The 20,094-nt window shown below is 38.5% G+C and overlaps 1 protein-coding gene across 2 annotated transcripts; it reads left to right on the top strand.

Moving 5' to 3' along the window:
- Positions 1–2,164: 2,164 nt before the first annotated feature.
- unc93b1 (unc-93 homolog B1, TLR signaling regulator) lies at positions 2,165–18,919 on the top strand. Of its 2 annotated transcripts, none has more exons than XM_047365620.1 (13): positions 2,165–2,330; positions 4,344–4,463; positions 4,545–4,686; positions 4,978–5,131; positions 5,218–5,379; positions 9,772–9,901; positions 10,034–10,127; positions 13,029–13,153; positions 14,685–14,867; positions 14,963–15,236; positions 15,428–15,549; positions 15,633–15,755; positions 17,362–18,919. In XM_047365620.1, exons 2-13 carry the CDS (start codon positions 4,347–4,349, stop codon positions 17,611–17,613), a joined length of 1,878 nt encoding a protein of 625 aa, XP_047221576.1. In that variant the 5' UTR covers positions 2,165–2,330; positions 4,344–4,346; the 3' UTR covers positions 17,614–18,919. The 2 variants fall into 2 exon arrangements, with proteins under 2 accessions (XP_047221576.1, XP_047221577.1); XM_047365621.1 differs by having other exon boundaries at positions 4,347–4,463.
- The last annotated feature ends 1,175 nt before the right edge of the window (positions 18,920–20,094 follow it).

A 20,094-nucleotide genomic window follows, 5' to 3' on the forward strand; every position in this document is an offset into this window, starting at 1 on the left:
GTCTCTTATGTCAGAAATGTAATGAAAAGGTTGAACTCGTACAATATTTAGATTCATCACACACAGACAGATATATTTCAGGAATTTATTTCTGTTCGTTTGCATTATTATGGCTTATAGCCAACGAAACCCAGAATTCAGTTTCCTCACATAAGCGCAATAAAAATATTTTCTTACACAGCAATGTTAAGTTTTGGTAAACCTGTTTTATAGTAAATTGGACCACAAACATTCAGGGACTTTTTGTCAAAACAACCTGTGTGTGCAGCCATTCATTAAACTGGGCCAAATACAGAAAGTAACGAGAATGACCCATATCTGAGAATTAATTAAACAAATCTTTGACACAAAGAAAATCAAAAACTGTTAGCCCCAAACATTTAGGACATTGTATGCCTTTTTGAATAATGCAAAGATGTTTTGAAACTACAATGATTTACAGATCCTGTTTTCTACTAACGTCAGACTATTTTTTTGTATTCTTGACAATTTTGCCCACAATCTTGGCCCACCGGTTCTACACATTCATGTAGAAGACTGCTGATTAACAGTCATTGACATTCTCTCCAATGACGGCAAGCCATCAGAGGTCATTTCTGAATACGGTGCTGTATCCAAGCGTATAATAAAAAAAAAATGAGTGGAAGGAAAAAATGTAGTAGAAAAATAAGCATAAGAAACGGTCTTGATTGGATTGTGACACGAAACCCTTTCATGACTGGGGAGATTCATAAGGTGTGGACTGCAGCTGGATTTAGACTTTCAAGAGCCACTACACACAGGCTAGGATAGTGGTTACAGCTGTGGCGTTCATTGTGTTAAGCCACTAGTGAGTTAAACAGTTTTAGAGGTGTCTCACCTGCACTATGTAGCAAAAGGGCTGAACTGTTGCTCAATGGTTGAAAGTAGTTCTTTCCAGATAAAAGTACTCTTTCTATTTCACTTTGAAAAATCAGGTCCCAAAGTCTTGAATAATTCTGGAGAGGCACAGAATCCACACAGCTTGAGGTCCAGTGTAAAGTTTCCACAGTCAGTGGTGGTTTGGGGTGCCATGTCATCTGCTGGTGTCATCGCCCTTCATTGGTTTTCTGAAGTCCACAGTCAAGCCATCTACCAGGACATTCTAGAGCACCTTATGCTTCCCTCTGCTGGCAAGCTGTATGGAGATGCTGATCTTATTTTCCCACAGGACTTGGCACCTGCCCACACTGCCAAAGGAACCAAAAGCTGGTTCAATGACAATAGTGTTACTGTGCATGATTGACAAGCAAAACCCCCGACCTGAATCCCATAGAGAATCTATGGGCTTTTGTCAAGAGGAAGATGAGAGACACCAGACCTAACAAGGCAGATGACCTGAAGGCAGCTATCAAAGCAACCTGGGCTTCCATTACACCTACGCAGTGCCACAGTCTGATCTCCTCTGCCACAGCGCATTGATGTAGTAATAAATGCTAGAGGAGGCCCAACCAAGCAGTCTGGCTCTATTGAGTGCATAGAAATGGGCATGCTTTTCAGAAGCCTGACATTTATGCTTAAAACATCATTTTAAAATTGGTCTAATGTGCTATTCTAATTTTCTGTGACACGGAATTTTTTTTTCTACATGTAAGCCATAATCACGAGAATTACAAAGAATAAAAGCTTGAAATATCTGACTATATGTCCAATGAATAAAATAACCGTTTCACTTTCTGAAATGACTAGTAAAAAATATTGCACTTATGCCCAATATTCAATTTTTTTTAGATGTACCTGCAAACCTCAAAAAGAATTGAATATTTTAAAAAGAAAGATGACAGAACTTTGTGTTTAATGACCTTGCTTTAAAGGTCATTAAAGCAAGCTGGGCTTCCTTAACATCTCAGCACTGTTACAAGCTACCCCAACCAAGTATTAAAAATGAGTTTTTATTGATCTTATGCCCAATTATGATTTTTTTTTTTTGAGAAACTCAGTTGAGTTATCAATAGCTGTGAGGCATAATCATCACCATTAACAAACATAAATCCATAAATGACTACAATAAATGAACTTTTGATCACTTTCTAATGTACTGACAGGTACATCTTTGTTTTGAGGTGAGTAGGCGGGGCTTGTGTGTGTCTGTGCCTTTAAGACAAACTGCGAGGCAGCAGCCGTGAGGAAGTGAGAAAGCAAACTTTCGTTTCCCTCGTGAAACTTATTTATACCTGCAAGCCTGTGCTTCAGAAAGGGGAACCAACAAACAACCGAGACTAGAAGTAGCGCAGAGGGGGAGGTGTCTGCATGTCTCTGTCTGACAGGTGGACACGGTGTTCATTCTGCAGGAGACTCCTAAGACCGACTGGGTGAGTGAATTTTCACTGTATCCATAGAAAATAAAAAAAGGAAGTGTTAATGTGAAGGTTTGTTGGAAATCACGTCTCAGGCTGCGGGCCGGAGCTGGTTTCAGGCTTGGACAACACAACCAGCTGCCATGATGCTGATCTGTACACCTAATAACAGCTTTATAAACAAAGCCAGCAGTGTGCACCGTTTATAAACTATTTCTGTTAACCTTGTTTCCAAGACGAATTAACCTAGTGGAAGAGAAAATACTTGTATATCCGAAAAAATATAAAAAGAACATAATTACTGATTTTTATTTAGCACAAGGGAGTACTCGTTACTCTTCACTTCCTCATAAACCTTAAGGTCAGTTCGCAAAGCGCCAAACTTACAATAAATAGCTTTTGCACAGATCAATTTTTTTCAGAGGTTCTTTGGCTTTTACTTTGCTTAGTTCCGTATCTTACAATAAAATACGTAAACACATGAAAACTATGATCAAATCGTTTAAATGATAGATTATAACTGGTCTCTACAAGAGGCAAGAAAAGAAGCAAAGGCCTACTTGAGGTCACGTTTTCTATGAAGTTAAAATCGGCCAATATTCACACCACAGTTCATCGATGCATGATGTCGCTGAAGTTTGTTCCTGAAAATACCCTACAATGTGTTACAACCAAAAACCTCAATGTATTTTATTGGTATTTTTATGATGATAAACCAACTCAAAGTAGAGCATAATTGTGAAGTGATGCAGGGTCTTATCATACTGTACAAAATAAATCTGAAAAGTGTGGCGTGCTGCTGTATTCAGCCCCCTTTACACTTAAAAAAACCCAGCCCACAGCATGATACTGCCACTACTCTGTTTCATCATTATGTTAAAGCAACATATTTTCTTCCTTGCCATCTACATCAATCTTTCAGCTGTTTTCTATGTATTTATGATGCGTTCTATTACTCTCGGAAGTCAGATCCATCTCCGAGTCATAGCGTTCCAGTTTCCTGCTTTTTTTGGTTTGTATTGCCAGCAACTATAACAGCAGTTTTACAACAATAACAATGACAATAACACTGTTCTATGCGGGATTTCATATATATAAACAGCGTTGAAACAGCTTGTCTTATAAACACTGAAAAGTAGTACATGTACGCATGACTACATGTTACATAAATAATAAAGAACTGCCAAAAACAGTCAAAGTAAAAACCTTTTACTACTATTGACGCGAGTAGCAGCCATCTTGAATGCGGAAGTCATGTATGGTCATGTTGCACCGACTTTCCGAATTGTAATTCCAACTTTTTATGGCATTCCAGTTGAAATGTTCTACTTGGAGGTTGGAAATTCTGACTTCCGAGTACAAACTGAACGCACAGTTATTGTCAGTGTATGCAGAGGTTTCACATGCTTTTAAAGAAAGAAAGAAAAAAGATTTTATTTCTCATCTTTGCTGGGCTATTCTATGGGTCTGGAGGTTACCTGCCAAGTTCCAGTGTTGTTGCTAGCAGTCCTACAATATTGTAAATATGTTTAAGTTGAATAAAAATCTAATCTAAATAAAAACATAATATAATATTTTTGGATCTGGAAAAACTGGAAATATTATCAAAAAGTTTGCTAAGAGTTTCTCTCACTTTTATTCAGGAATAAGAACAGAAAATGGCAAACTACAGTAAGGAGAGATAAGAAAAAACAAACAAAGAAATAAAATTTAAACTTTTGACACAATGAAGAACGATTGTAATAATTGAAAGGCACAATATTTTTTTTTAAAAAGCTCCTTTTTCTTAATTTCCTTGTTAGAAGTAAGGTAAACTCCACGTGTCATTAGTTATATTGATAGTTTTTGTAGTAAGAAGACTGTTATACCCAGTGACAAAGTATCAGAGTGGTGCATTAAAGAATGAAAACAAAAAGCATTAGCAGACTGTAAAATGTATAAATATGTCTATAGTGATTAAAAAACGATTTATTATTTTAACAAGCTGTTAAATACGTTTAATCTTGTGTACTGCCCTCTTTTGGTCAGCAGATGGAGGCCACTCAGGGAGAACGATTTATTGAGGATGCTGATCAGATTGTAGCGCCTCCCAATGGTGGCGTTAACGAACTGCACAATGTGGGGCAAGAGGACAACATGCAGGGCGATGTGAGCTCTGATCAGGAGAAGTTAAAGACGTTTCTTCCTTGATGCAAAGGGCTGCTGATTTAACTTCCCTTTTCTGTTCAGATGGAGGAGTTTCTGGGCCCACAGGCACAGTACAATGAGGAGGAGGAGGAGAGGAAGTACTACAGAAGAAAGAGGCTGGGAGTCATTAAGAATGTTCTTGCCAGCAGTTTTGGAGCCATGATTGTGTACAGTGTTTATATGGGTGAGTTTCTTTACAGCGGGGTTCCCACACCATCCATCCATCCATCCATCCATCCATCCATCCATCCATCCATCCATCCATTTTATTTTTAAAACACTGCAGACATAGAAATTATAATTTATACTGTAATAATCAATTAAGAAGGACTGAGGACTTTGGAAATTTGAATCTGCATAAGTTTGGCCACATTTTGTAAAATGTGTGGGAACTTCAGCAGAGAAAACAGACAAAACATGGACATACAGCAGAGATTCAGAAGCTTTTATATTCTCTTGTGTTTGTTTTCTACAGGCCTATTACAGATGCAACTGACCCTTCATTATGATATGACCTACCGTGAGGTGAAGTACAGCAACCTTGGACTTGAGGACATTGACCGGAAGATGCTGATGGGAATCAACGTGACCCCGATCATCGGTCTTCTTTACACCCCTGTACTCATCAGGTAGACTCACATGGACATAATGTAAACATGAATCCTTTAATCTGACGGTTCTTTTCCACACTTGCTTTTTTTATCTGCTTTTTCAGGTTTCTTGGTACTAAGTGGATGATGTTTCTGGCCTCAGGAATCTATGCACTATTTGTCTCAACCAACTACTGGGAGCGGTACTACACATTGGTTCCTTCAGCTGTAGCCATCGGCGTGGCCATTGTGCCTTTTTGGGCTTCTCTGGGAAATTATATCACAAGGTCAGGCACAGAAAGCTAAGAAGACAAATCCTCACTGATACCTTTTGCTTGATGTTCATAAAATACGATGTAAGACCCTTAAATTAAATTTGAATTACATCAAATCTCCTGCTCTATGCCTGCATGGTTTTAACAGTGGACACTGAGCAGTACAGACAAGTGAGGCAATCATCAAATCTGCTGTGTGTATTTTGGACCTTGTTTAACATGATGGTCGCACTAAGTAAAAACCATCACTTGATGCTGGACAACAATGTAATAATTATCTTCAAATTTCAATGCAAATAAAAACAAAACAAAACAAAAAATGCATCATCATACATCCTCCACCATGCTACACTCTGGAAGCCACCTAGTTAGTTACTACCCATTATTCACCCGTTTGTGTGTTCTACTAAGACATAGTAAGAACCAAACTCAAAACTAATTTCTTTGGTTTTAAAGTTGTCTTTGGTTACTCAGTTTTCTTTTAACCAGTCTCTGTCCTTCATAATTTTTAACACATTTTAACCCTGAATGCCTGTTTTATGCAGCCTCATTCAATAAGTTGTTGAGATGTGGTGCCTATTAAAATCTGATAGGATTTCACAAAGATTTGATTTTTACAAAAGGGATTTCACACTATAAACCGTCACATTCTTTTTCAGAAACTATTATAACATGACTTTTCTCTGAGCTAAGTTTGGAGTTCTTTAAATCCTATTTTTTAACCAGGCATTGTCATAAGTGGCTAGAAATCATTGTTATGAAAAACAAATTTCTAAAATTGAATGAAGGTGTACCCCAAGGCCCAGTTCTTGGTACATTTCTTTTTAGTTTACTTGTGTTAGTGTCCTGGTGCTGTTTTATAGGTATCTAGTAATGAAATTACTTCTGTTTTAACACAACTGTTTTCACATTGGGAATCTTGCAAAATGGTTTCATAAAGTCATTTTATGTGTTACAGGTCCTTCTCAAAATATTAGCATATTGTGATAAACTTCATTATTTTCCATAATGTAATGATGAAAATTTAACATTCATATATTTTAGATTCATTGCACACTAACTGAAATATTTCAGGTCTTTTATTGTCTTAATACGGATGATTTTGGCATACAGCTCATGAAAACCCAAAATTCCCATCTCACAAAATTAGCATATCATTAAAAGGGTCTCTAAACGAGCTATGAACCTAATCATCTGAATCAACGAGTTAACTCTAAACACCTGCAAAAGATTCCAGAGGCCTTTAAAACTCCCAGCCTGGTTCATCACTCAAAACCCCAATCATGGGTAAGACTGCCGACCTGACTGCTGTCCAGAAGGCCACTATTGACACCCTCAAGCAAGAGGGATAAGACACAGAAAGAAATTTCTGAACGAATAGGCTGTTCCCAGAGTGCTGTATCAAGGCACCTCAGTGGGAAGTCTGTGGGAAGGAAAAAGTGTGGCAGAAAACGCTGCACAACGAGAAGAGGTGACCGGACCCTGAGGAAGATTGTGGAGAAGGGCCAATTCCAGACCTTGGGGGACCTGCGGAAGCAGTGGACTGGGTCTGGAGTAGAAACATCCAGAGCCACCGTGCACAGGTGTGTGCAGGAAATGGGCTACAGGTGCCGCATTCCCCAGGTCAAGCCACTTTTGAACCAGAAACAGCGGCAGAAGCTCCTGACCTGGGCTACAGAGAAGCAGCACTGGACTGTTGCTCAGTGGTCCAAAGTACTTTTTTTCGGATGAAAGCAAATTCTGCATGTCATTCGGAAATCAAGGTGCCAGAGTCTGGAGGAAGACTGGGGAGAAGGAAATGCCAAAATGCCAGAAGTCCAGTGTCAAGTACCCACAGTCAGTGATGGTCTGGGTGCCGTGTCAGCTGCTGGTGTTGGTCCACTGTGTTTTATCAAGGGCAGGGTCAATGCAGCTAGCTATCAGGAGATTTTGGAGCACTTCATGCTTCCATCTGCTGAAAAGCTTTATGGAGAGGAAGATTTCATTTTTTACAACGACCTGGCACCTGCTCACAGTGCCAAAACCACTGGTAAATGGTTTACTGACCATGGTATCACTGTGCTCAATTGGCCTGCCAACTCTCCTGACCTGAACCCCATAGAGAATCTGTGGGATATTGTGAAGAGAACGTTGAGAGACTCAAGACCCAACACTCTGGATGAGCTAAAGGCCGCTATCGAAGCATCCTGGGCCTCCATAAGACCTCAGCAGTGCCACAGGCTGATTGCCTCCATGCCACGCCGCATTGAAGCAGTCATTTCTGCCAAAGGGTTCCCGACCAAGTATTGAGTGCATAACTGTACATGATTATTTGAAGGTTGACGTTTTTTGTATTAAAAACACTTTTCTTTATTGGTCGGATGATATATGCTAATTTTGTGAGATAGGAATTTTGGGTTTTCATGAGCTGTATGCCACAATCATCCGTATTAAGACAATAAAAGACCTGAAATATTTCAGTTAGTGTGCAATGAATCTAAAATATATGAATGTTAAATTTTCATCATGACATTATGGAAAATATTGAACTTTATCACAATATGCTAATATTTTGAGAAGGACCTGTATATGTGATCAACAGTAATGATCTAAATCTAAATGTAATTATTAAGCAAGTCAAACTTTGATACACTGACCTTTACTCCAACTAGAGACTGTCTACCATTTCATGCTACAAATATTTAAATGCAGTCAGTTATTGAAATCTGAGTTACTATGTAACTTCTTGGTAACAAGCAGCAACTACAGTACTCAAGCCAATGAAGATATTATACCATCACCTTCCTAAAATAATGGCCTAAGTAATTTTTTCAAGTTTTCCAGGCAAAAAAAATAAAATAAATAATTAATAATTTCACCCAAAAAGTTAATAACAACAGATGAGTGTTGACATAGTCATTTCTTATTGTCCTTTTTATTAAGCTACATATCGTTCTCAATTAGATCACATAATGTGGAAAATTAAAAGAAAAACAGATGATGAAGTAATCTTTATAAAGAAAGAAAAGAGTTGACAACAAACGATTATTTGTTACAGCCACAGCTTCTGGAGCTCTTCCACTCTTTGCTAAATGCTAGCTTCATGAATGTAGCTACTTTGTTGACAACAATGCTGATTGAATGACCGAATTAAAATACTAAATATCTATGCAATATAATAATATAATATATAATAATATAATATAATATAATAATGCCTAGCCTATAATGTGGTAATCCTTATCACTTACCAATAGGGGATGAGCCCTGAATAATGGAAATAGCTTCAGTGGCTGAGTAGATTTTGGTTTTTCCTTGAGCGGTCACCATTTTGAAAAGCCTGTAAAACTCTCTAAAGCATGACCTCCTCAACTGAGGATTTAGACAATTTTGCAAGAGGTGGCTAGCATCATGAGTTGATTTAGGCAAAAAAAAAAAAAAAAATTCGACAGAATAATGACTTTGGCCATTATTTTAGGAAGATGACAATATAGTGGGGCGATTAAGATTGTGGACAGCAAGCCTATTTGGTCACATCACTGTCATGACCTTAAGAAGCTGGAAATGTAAAAAAAAAAAAATACATTATCAAGTCTCAAAGTGTTTTTTAAATGGTCGCAGGTCAGACTCCTTATGTTTCAGGGATGGTTAATTTCACTTAGAGCTACTGGTTTAGTAACCCATGGAGCATCCAGTGGGAGTTGTAAAGTCTCTTTCTGCAAAACATCTTTGGAGCAATGGTCCTTTTCTGTGCGAGGTGTCAGTTTGTGGAACTCCTTTATTGCAGAACTAAAAATGAACACTACCTGGAATAATTTCAGATCAAAAGTGAAGCAGTTTCTGAGGAAGGACGAGTTTTGCAGTAAATGACTACCATCATTTTTTAGTATATGGTTTTGCATTGTGGGGTTAGTTAGTGTTAAGTCTTTATTTTGTATTTGCATTTTAATCCATATTGTTATGTTGTTTTTAAGGGATCATCACCCTAACTAAGGATTACTAGCTTAAGCTAGAAATGTTGGGATGTTTGGTGTCTGTTACTAGCATTGTGTTTTAGTTGTCAAACTGGGATGTTTTTAAAAGGACAGGTGTATTCCTGTGTTGTCTTTTTTGTATAATTATTTTTTTCTATAAAAATCCCTGGAAAAGGCTAATTTTAACAGCTTTTATGGAACTTGTTGCAAGCATCAAATTCAAAATGAGTGAATATTTGCAAAAAAAAACCCAGACAAAATGTATCAGCTTGAACATTAAATATCTCGTCCTTCTAGTGTATTCAACTACATATAGATTGAACAAGATTTGCAAATCACTGAATTCTGTTTTTATTTAAGTTTTACACAACGTCCCAACTTCAGTGGATTTCGGGTTGTACATGTGTGTTTTAAATGAGCGTCAGCTGTTTTTTCCTCCCCGCTCCCGCAGAATGGCCCAGCAGTACTACGAGTATGCTAACTACAGGGAGGAGCACGTGCAGGAGCAGAGGAAGCTTCCGAAGGGGGCGTGCCACAGCTACATCATCGTCTTCCAGTCGGTTTTCTACGCCATCTTCAACGTGAGTCTTTTTCTTCTCCTCAGCTCTATAACTGTTTCAAACTTGTGTCTCATATTATATAAAACTGACACTGAACACGAAGAGAAAAGCAGCTGAAGTCTGTGTTTTTTTTTTTTTCTTCTTCCATATCAGCTGAGTTTCGTCTTTGCAGAGTTCCCCATGCGTCTCGTCCTCCACGAGCACCTGCATGACAACCCACACACCCTCTGCAACGTGAAAACATGTGGTAAGGACACCTCATTTTGACTGGGGACAGATGAGTGCAGCATTGCACTGAGGATATTCAAAAATAAGAAAAAAAGCTTTCAGGTTTCAGTCTAAACTATGTTTGATCAAATGAGTTAAATGTAATCATGTTTTTCTTATCAGAGAGAAAACCACAACCTCAGACTGCATGTGTAGTTTATGAACAACAAAAGTAATATAATACTTTAGTTCTTTGCTAAGTATTAAGATTTATTCTGTCACCTTTTAGGCTTCATGTTAAACATGCCACAGCGTCCTTCACACTTATTAGCACTCCTGGTAAAGATGTGTAAAAAAAGCCTTGAAATAAATTCATTGTCTCATAATCTCACCCGGAAAATTGAAAACGAAAAAAACAGCCTTTCATTTAGGAAAAAAATACCACATTAAATGTATATATATTTTTTAACATAATCACCAGTCCTAATAATATTTACACCCCTAATAACTAATATAAAAAAGGAGGCATTTCTGAAATATATAGTTTTTGGTTTATCCGAATTTCAAAAAACTTTAATGAGGAATCCACAACTTTTTGTCTCGTTGGGCTGTATCATGTGACCCATTTATGCCCTGGACGCTGTTCAGAAAGAAAAAGTATCTAGTTACTAGTGTAAACTAATTTTAAATAGATTAATACTTAATACTAAGTAATGTTCTGTTATAAAAGGCAGTAATGTTATGGCATCAGATAGAGAAGAAATAAATGAAATAAATAAACTGACAAATTTGGCTTGATACAAAGAAACTCTTAATTGCTTTTTCCTCTGTCTCCCTCCTCTTGCTTAATTGCATTAAAACTATAAACGTGAAAAGTGTACACTCCTTTTCCTTTTTGGACCTGTAAGGAGTTTTTATGCAACAAACATTCCAGCTGTGCTTGAAACAAAGGATGGGTATGTGGGAAAGCACTTCCACTCTACTGTTAAGTATGGTGAAGGATCTGTGATGCTGTGGGCCTGTTTCTGTTCAAAAAGCCCTGGAAGTAGAACCTAGCTAGACCGTAAATAGAAACCTGGTAGATTCTGTCAGAAAATTAAAACTCTGTCGTTATTTGGTCTTTTATTTGGATAATTATCTAAAACATTTGGCCAAAGCAAGACAGAATTGGTTCAATGAAGAGAAAGACAACCTGCCTCCATTGACATCTTAGTCCCCAGACCTAAATCCTGTATTAAACCTGCAGGGAGCTGAAGAATAGAGAGCAAAAGTGAAGACCCTGGACTATGTAGGATCTGTGTAGGTCAGAGACCCCTTTCGTTGTCAGACTTAGGTGTTGTCCTGTTGGCAAAAGGGTAATGAAGAAAGTAATAACAGCAGAGTTATCAATAAATGTGGACAAAATAACATGTTTTTTTCCCACTGAATAAAGGTACTCAATTAAATGTCTTAATATCTCTAAACTCCTTATTGTTAGATTATGGTTCTACAATAAAATTTGATTTAGGGCTTTTTACACATTTTTATCGGGGCTGCAGAGAACGCTGTGTTTTGCTTGTTTTCTCCACTGTTAAACTGTCAATGCATAGTTTAATTAAAGATTTATTATTAAGGACTGCAGGGAGTGGGTAGCACTGTTGCCTTGTAGTAAGAAGGTTCTGGGTTCAAATCCCCGTTTGTGGTCTTTCTGTTAGTTTGCATGTTCTCCCCGTGTATGCGTGAATTCTCTTCGGGTACTCCGGTTTTCTCCGGACCGTTAGGTTTACTGGTCTATCGACGTTAGTTATGAATGTGTTTCTGCATGGGTGTTTGTTCTGTGTGTCTCTGATTTGCTCTGGGATTGACTAGCAACCTGGTTCCAAGGTGTATTCTGCCTATCGCCCAATGAGCGCTGGAGATGGGTACCAGCGGCCCTACAAGCATAGAAGGGCTTAGACCAGGGGTCTGCAACCTATGGCTCCAGAGCCACATGTGGCTCTATGGCCTTTCCACTGTGGCTCTTGTAAAACTAAATAAGAGATGTTTTTACTTATTAAGGCAAAAGGAAAGGGTGATTTTACAAGTTCTTCTGTTTGTTTATATGCAAAAAGAAGTGTAGAGACCTTTGACAGCTAAGTTTTACATATCTATGGCTATAAGGTGTTATGAGGCAGTTACAGTTGAGGTGGTTTGCATTGTCGCCTCATGCCAAGGGCTTTCTTTGACCCTCCTGGTTTCCTGCCACTGACATTCATGTTAGTCTAACCTCCAATTGCCAAAGCAGATATAATCGTCTTCTCTGCTGTTAGTCCAGAACTAAGGGATCTGTGCATGGTGCGGTATTAGTAGTTAATTTGAATTTCACATAGGGCTCGGTAAATTTTCTTTAATTGGATACTCCAAGCCAAAACAAACCTCTTTATGAGGAACTGAAACTCTGCTACCATGAACCTTGAGCCTATTTTTAGCCAGACTGTTTTTTGAGATAGTTCTGCTGCTCCCAGGTGGCTAAACATCTACAAACCCACTGGTAAAAACCTCTTGAGCAATGACGGCATCAGCTCTTCTTACAAATTGCTGTCACATAGAGTTTCCATTTAAACATAAAAAAATCAAAGCGTGAAGCTTTCACTGCTTCGTAGTGAGTAGTTCTGTGAGTCAGTGTGTCGTCTGGAGCCCGTTTTGGACATTTTCATAACGTACAAGTGCAGATGGTTCCACGTGGAAGCACAGGCCCTTGCTTTTCCTCTTGTTTTCCAATAGTTTTAGCATACAAAGCCTTAAACTCATAGTTTCCCCTTTTTGTTTCATATACTATCCACTCACACACACTAAAACTAACTTTTATATCTCTGAGAAAGTTAACCTACAAATGTCTAGACACCTTTGCTTTAAAAATGACATTTGATTCCCCACCAGCTGCTTTCTATAGCTCAAACCTGAATGTTTGTTTGACATTCAGGTGCTGCAATCAAAGGTATCATCCCCGGCTTCAACAGCACCGTGCTGCGCAACCTGCCGCGCTCCATGCTACTCATCGAGGTGGAGAGCATCCTGATGGGCTTCGCCTTCCTCTCCATGATCATTGTAAGAGCTCTGACTGCGCAATACAGAAGGGGACACGTTTAAGTTATTTCTTAAATATGTCTTATAATCTGTTAGATGTGGTTGTTTTGAACCATGAAAAACAAATTTTAAAGACTTTGATAGTCTTACTAGGCTAAAATTGTAACTATTTGACAATCCACCCCTTGCGTGCTACTTACATATGGATCCTATATGTTGAGAAAGTCAAACATAGTTCATGCATTCACTTCCTGTAAAGATCCATAAATAATACTGTTGTCATATATGGTGTCTAGCAGCACCACTGTTTTACTCGCTCACTGTTTTCACCTCTCGCATTTGACCTCAAATGTTTTTTACTGAAAGGGCAAGAGGAATGACATGACACGATCAGAAAACCTAAAATTTTGGACTGTAAAAATAGAAAAAGTGCCTTAAGTATTTATTCTTTTTGAACATTTTACATTTTGTCATGTTACAACCACAAACATTGGTATTTTTGTGACAGGCCAGCACAAAATTGTGCATAATTGTCAAAGTGGAAAGAAGATGATACATGCTTTTCATTTCCACAAATGAAAACCTGAAAAGCGTCGCCACCTTTTGCTGCAAATATTAAATATGTCCATCTCAGTCTGAGTGAATGTAAAGCTCATGAGAACAGTAATTTTCAACTTTTCCCACAGTTTCTAATAAGGTCTAGACTTTAACTGGGCCATTCTTACGCATCATATGCTTTGATCTATACCACTCCATTGTAACTCTGACTGCATGTTTTTTCTCATCGTCCTGGTGAAAGTAGAACCCCAGGCCCAGTCTCAAGTCTCTTACAGCCTCTAACATGTTTTCGTCCAGGATTCCCCTTTATTTTACCAACATCCATCTTCAGATCAACTCTGGCCAGCCAGTAAAAAGCATAATGCTGCCATCACCATGTTTCATTGTGGAGATGGTGTGTTCAGAGTATGTGGCATACATATCAGAAAGTTTTATTTGGTCCCATCTGGCCAAACTACAAACAGCACTTCCTATGGATTTCTTTCAACAGTCACTTTCTTTTTGTCACTCTTATACGAAGGCTAAATGTTTGTTGAGTGCAGGACTAATATTTGTCCCCTCAACAGCTTCTCTGACCTGAGCTGTGGATATCTGCAGCTCCTCTAGAGTTACCATGGGCCTCTTGGCTGCTTGTCTGATTAATGATGGGCTCCTCAGTTTTGGTGGACAGCCAAGTAATGGTAGATTTGTTTTTTTTGCTGTAGTCTTCCCATTTTGTGTCAAGTACTATTGCAAGGCACTGTATGGAAAAGTAATTGCTAAAAGCTTCTGTCTTGAGTTTAAAACAAGATATTGTAAGATCTTTTTCAATTTATTTCACTAACTACAAAGATGTTTTAGGCTCTTTAGTGACTATAACTGACCAGTTGTTTTCCCTACAGTCCAAACTCCTGATATGGAGTATTTTTACATTACATAAAAGATTTATTTAGCATTACCCTCACTCCGAATTATTTAAAATCAGTGTATTTCCATGTGTTTTTTCTCCCCACAGTTCCTCCTGCTGTGTGGCCCCGCCTACCGACCGACGGAGGAGATCGACCTCCGCAGCATCGGTTGGGGGAACATCTTTCAGCTGCCTTTCAAACATCTGAGGGATTACCGCCTGCGGCTGCTCTGCCCCTTCTTTATCTACAGTGGACTGGAAATGCTGTTTGTTATCAGCGGGTTCTCACTGGTACTGAACTACTGCACTGACTTTCTACAGTAACCTGTCAGTTAAAGGGGCAGCTTGATTTTGTAGTAATAAATGGTATTTTATTTCCCCCACAGTCCTATGGTGTCTGTATTCTGGGCCTGAAAAGCCTCTGGCTCCTGATCATGGTCTACGGCCTCTCCTGCTCCGTATTCTCCCTCCTCTCTCTTAGCCTCCTGCGCCTCCCACGATGGGTGTGTCTGATGGGTGGTGCTGCGGTGCACGGGGTGCTGCTGGTGGTCCTGCTCGCTCTGTCTGTAAAATCCAATTCACCGGAGTATCTGGGTCCCCTGCTGGTGATCATGGTGCTGTGGGGACTCGGCAGCGCTCTAAACAAGGCAGGGATTAGCAGTGAGTATCATCTGTCATGATCCAGCTGATACCACAAGATAGCAGTTCTTTCACTGTAGGTCCTTTGGTTAAGAGTTCATAATTATAACAGGAAGATTAAAAGGTTATTATTAAAAAAATACTAATATTCTCATAACATTTTTCTCTCACCTGTAACCTCATGCCATGAACCTTGTCTCTGTGTTCCCCAGCTCTTGTCGGCATTCTGTACGCTGAGGAAAAAGAACGCCTGGATTTCGTCTACACCATCTACCACTGGTGGCAGGCCATCGCCATCTTTGTTGTCTACCTCTGGTCCCAAATGCCCATGAGGGTAAGGATTATTTAGTTTTTTTCCTACATACCATGTGTGTTTAAAATTTTATTTTTGAGATTTTTGTGGATCTTACCATTTAGGCCAAACTGTCCATCCTGCTGGCTACATTGTTGCTGGCCTGCTACTGTTATTGGGTGATGGAGCGCCGTGTGGCACAAAAAGTGCCGCACAGACTTCCTCGTATTCCTCGGCCACGACACAAGGTAACCCATCACATTCTGTGCAAGTACAGTTTCTGGAGTTTAGGAAAGCCACAGATGTTTTTAACTGAGGCGCTGTTGAAAAGTTAGAAGCAGTTAATATCTTACCTGCAGTAGATAGGCTGAAGCTTACGACAGAGGCGCCAACAACAAAGCGGGCCTCTACCATCTAGAAAAAAAACTCCAATTTCAAAAATGTTATAGCAGTTTATGTAGACGCCTTAATACAAACCATTAAAGTATCACCGCATTTCTTTGGGTAGTTATTTAAACAGAAGCTAATGATTTTTTACACAGGAAAAGGATATTGGGGGGCTGTGCACCGCCAATGATCTTCCTGTGTGAAACAAAAACTGAGAACAGAACATGTAACGTGTTCCAGTCAGACTAAATGCCTGATATTAAAGAGGTGTAAAAAACACAAATTATGGCTGAACCTTGTTAGGAAAACATGATATTGCAATATTATTTTTAAATTTTACAATGACAATGTAGATTAACTAGCATTTTACTCAGACATTATATTTTAAAATGTCCATAATAACCCAAGAACAAACCTCATGAAGATGCTGGCTGATGCTCGTAATAGAGTTCATCCTCCACAATGAGAGAAGTGCACTGGAAGTGGACAGGAAGGCCTTTTGGAGACATGGCCCGTGGTCTGAAACTATAGTCGAAGTGTTTGGCGCTAATGGCCATTGTTACATTTAGATGAAAAAAGAGGAAGCATGCAAACTTGAGAAGACAGTCGCATCTGTAAAGTGCAGGGATGGCAGGATCATGTTGAGGTGGTGTTTTTCTGCACGAGAGACTGGTGCAAGTCACAAAATAGAAAGCATCATGAGAAAAGAACATTATGTGGAAATATAGACATTTGAAGACATCCACTGTGACGATGGAGCTTGGGAGTAAATGGGTCTTCCAAATGGACAACTGGCTTAAAGACCACATGGCAACATTTTGGAGAGGTCATCACAAAGCCCTGATCTCCTTCACAGAATATTTATGGAGTCACGGCTGAAAAGGTGTGTGTGAGCAAAGCATCCTGCAAACCTGACTCAGTTACACCAGTTCTGTCAGGAAGAATGAGACAAAATTCCAGCAAAATATTGTGAAAAGCTTGTGGAAGGAAACCTAAAATGTTTGACCATCTTTACAAATAAAGTCTACCAAAGTCTCAGGAAATTAATGTTAACTTCTAAATTTGATAAAAGTAAAAAACAAATCTCAGACTCATTATTCTTGCCTTCATCAAGATCTCAACTAAACCAAGAAAAGTTTAGCTGACGTCACTCGCAGTTTATTGAATCTGTAGAACTCCAGTCCACAAAGTCCGATTTCTACTATCAAACAAGTTGAATCAATGAAAATAATCCAGGATAATTACATAGTTGATAAATGCTGAAAAAGAGCCATCTAAGTCTATCAAAACAGTTTTTTTTTATTTTACTTTAACAAGCAATTTTTTTTTTTTCCTACAGAAAAAACTTTATTTCTGTAAACCTTTAAACGGGGTTGTGCAGGAGTAACCGGGGTCTTGTATATCATGGCTGAATTGTAAAACATCCAAGTGGAGAGTAAAAATAAAAGCTTAGCTTTTTGCCCTCAGGTGAAAGGCTACCGCTACCTGGAAGAGGACAACTCAGATGAGTCAGATTCAGAGAGAAGCGAGGAGGATGACGACGAGGACGAGGGAGAGAGGACGGAGGAGGATGAGAATGTTGTGGAGGAGATGGGAGCAGCGGACAGGGAGGATGAAGGCCAAGATGCCAGAGCCGAGAGAGCTGACTCGCCTAGAGCCCGGAGGAGGGGGGCCGATGGTCAGGGTGCCCATGTGCAGGAAGAAGGGAGAGAGATGTGACGAAATGAAAGAAGAAATGAAGGGAGGTTGTGGACAAATGTTTGATACATATGCCAGCTCTATTCTACTTTAATAGTAACTGGCATCTTTTCTATGTTCAAAACAAGAAGGGAACAAGGCCTTGAGCAAAACCTTCTTCATTTTAGACACATTGTAGTAGCATCATCCTCGGATCATCCTAAAAGCTTATTAGTGCAGCCACTATGTCTTTAACAGATTAGTACAATGGTATTCATAGTCCTTCTATACACCTCAACTTTTTACTTGTTGCATTTACAAACTTCTATGTATTTGATTGGGATTTTATGTGATAGACCAACACTATTATTGCACATTATTAATCTACATTTATCTCCATCCATCTTCCCATAAACTGTGATCAGCCTTTTACATCCCTGCTGAAAAAAAGCATCCCGCAACATGATGCTTCCACCACCATGTTTCACCATGGCGACGGTATGTTTAAGGAGATATGCAGGTTTAGTTTTTAATAATTATGTGCCGCTTCGTGATGATCTACCACATAAAAACCCAATAAAAACATTAAAGGTTGTGGTTGACGAATTCCGGACAATTTCAAAGTCGGTAAGAACTTTTGCCAAGAACGGTTTGGTGGATTTTTAAATAAAAAGATGTTTTTGAGTTTATAGGCAAACTTTAGATTTTTTCGCTCAAGTCTTAAAGGTCATACCTGTTCATGTGTGTGTGCAAAACCAGATCTTTTGCAGTAGATCAAGGAATATAGTTTGCATTTGCTGGTCACAGTCCGAATCTAATCTTCACAGTTCCATATCTCTTCTGTTTCTTAATCTCATTTATACAGTAGCAGATGCCTAAGATTCACCTATAGCTTTATCCATGTGTTTTCATAAAGCCACGCAGCTGCTTAGAGGAATCATCAAAGAGGCTTTAGGGGTGGTACAGTCTGAATCCTTGAAAGATGATAAGAAATACACAAAATACACTCAAATGTTGGTATTTCAGATATCAGTGTTTTCTTAAATTTTATTGAAAAGGAATTTCTCATCATAAATGTATGTCTTTTATGTATTTTAAAGATTTTTGTGTGAGACTGTATATTTCTTGTTAATGTCCTGGCTTATTATGCTGCACACACTGGGTAAAACAGAACAACAATTTAGAGAATAATGCTTTCATTTTTCTATCCACTCACTGGGCTTCATGTTTACCAGATCTGTCGATAAACGGGATTTTTAGTTGCTTCTGCAGGGCAATTGTCTGTAAAAGAAAGCTCTGAAAGGGACAGAGCTAAAGGAAAAAATACAAATTGATTTTATCATTTGAATAAGTGTTTTGGCAGTAATTTTCAGAGAGCCTTGTTTATCCTTTTGAATGTGAATAGGGCATTTTTTTTTTTTTTTTGCAGTTTTAATATCTGTCTTGCATAGACAGAAAACAGGATGAACATGAATCTGATTTTATGAAGGATAATATATGACTGTATGCTTAGATTTAATAGTTTGCTATGCAGCAGGTTCAAAGGTCAACCAGGACTGATGGCTGCAAGGGACTTGTTTTAGTCAGTAGTGTCTTAACAGCTTTTATTGCTTTTATTGAAACATTCACAGATTTTTGATTTAACCAAAAAAATTATGTTCAAACATAGTTCAAAGAGAATTATGAACAGTCTTTGTAGTTTATGAACATTTTACAGCTATACTAACCAAAATAAGGCTTCAATTTGGTGAAAGCATTAGAGTTTGGCTTATAAGCACGTCTAAAAGGTAATCTGGTCAGATGAGTTAAGATTTGCCTCCAGTGAGTCAAATCCAGGTTCTTTAGCGCTATATCCTCAAAACTGGGGTTTGCTACCTCATTACTTTAATAGACCAAAATATCATAGTTTTTTTATGAATGGACGCCTTTTCTTTCAAGGAGTCTGTTTTAAAAATTTACCTTAAGTGTTATTTTTATTATTGTATTACAAATATTGTGTTTTTATTTGGGAGGTCCTTGTGGAGATTTGTTCTTCCTAATACTGAACCAACTCATTTAAAATTTGACATTTGCCTGTTCTGAGTCCAAGTTCAGTGCTGTATCCGATCTTATCAATTTATCTTGACAGCAACACACTTTTTTTTAAATCTTAAGTTAGGAGGTTAGGATAGATACCTTAATGTTCCTTTAACATGTAACCTAAAACACCCAAAATGCCTTAATAAACTCCTGATTAGGACAGTTTGCTGTAGTGCCAGGCTAGCATTAGCTTGTAAGGTCTCCTTTTTGATATGACTTGTTGATAATATGGCTCATTACACATTTCAGTGTGGTTAAAGAAAAGTTGTACTACTTCATGAACCTAGAAATTTCCCTAGATTGTCTTAAAATTTAATAACTAGTGTTTCAGCTGCTCTCTGCACAGCTTAGAGTTCAGCATAAAGTCAGACAGTTCCCCAAATACAACTTGATAAGAAACCCCATTTGAATATTCTTAGGTTTTGTACTTTGAAGCAGCTGTCG

This window comes from Girardinichthys multiradiatus, chromosome 5 (genome assembly GCF_021462225.1).
Source record: "Girardinichthys multiradiatus isolate DD_20200921_A chromosome 5, DD_fGirMul_XY1, whole genome shotgun sequence".
Taxonomy (NCBI): Eukaryota; Metazoa; Chordata; class Actinopteri; order Cyprinodontiformes; family Goodeidae; genus Girardinichthys; species Girardinichthys multiradiatus.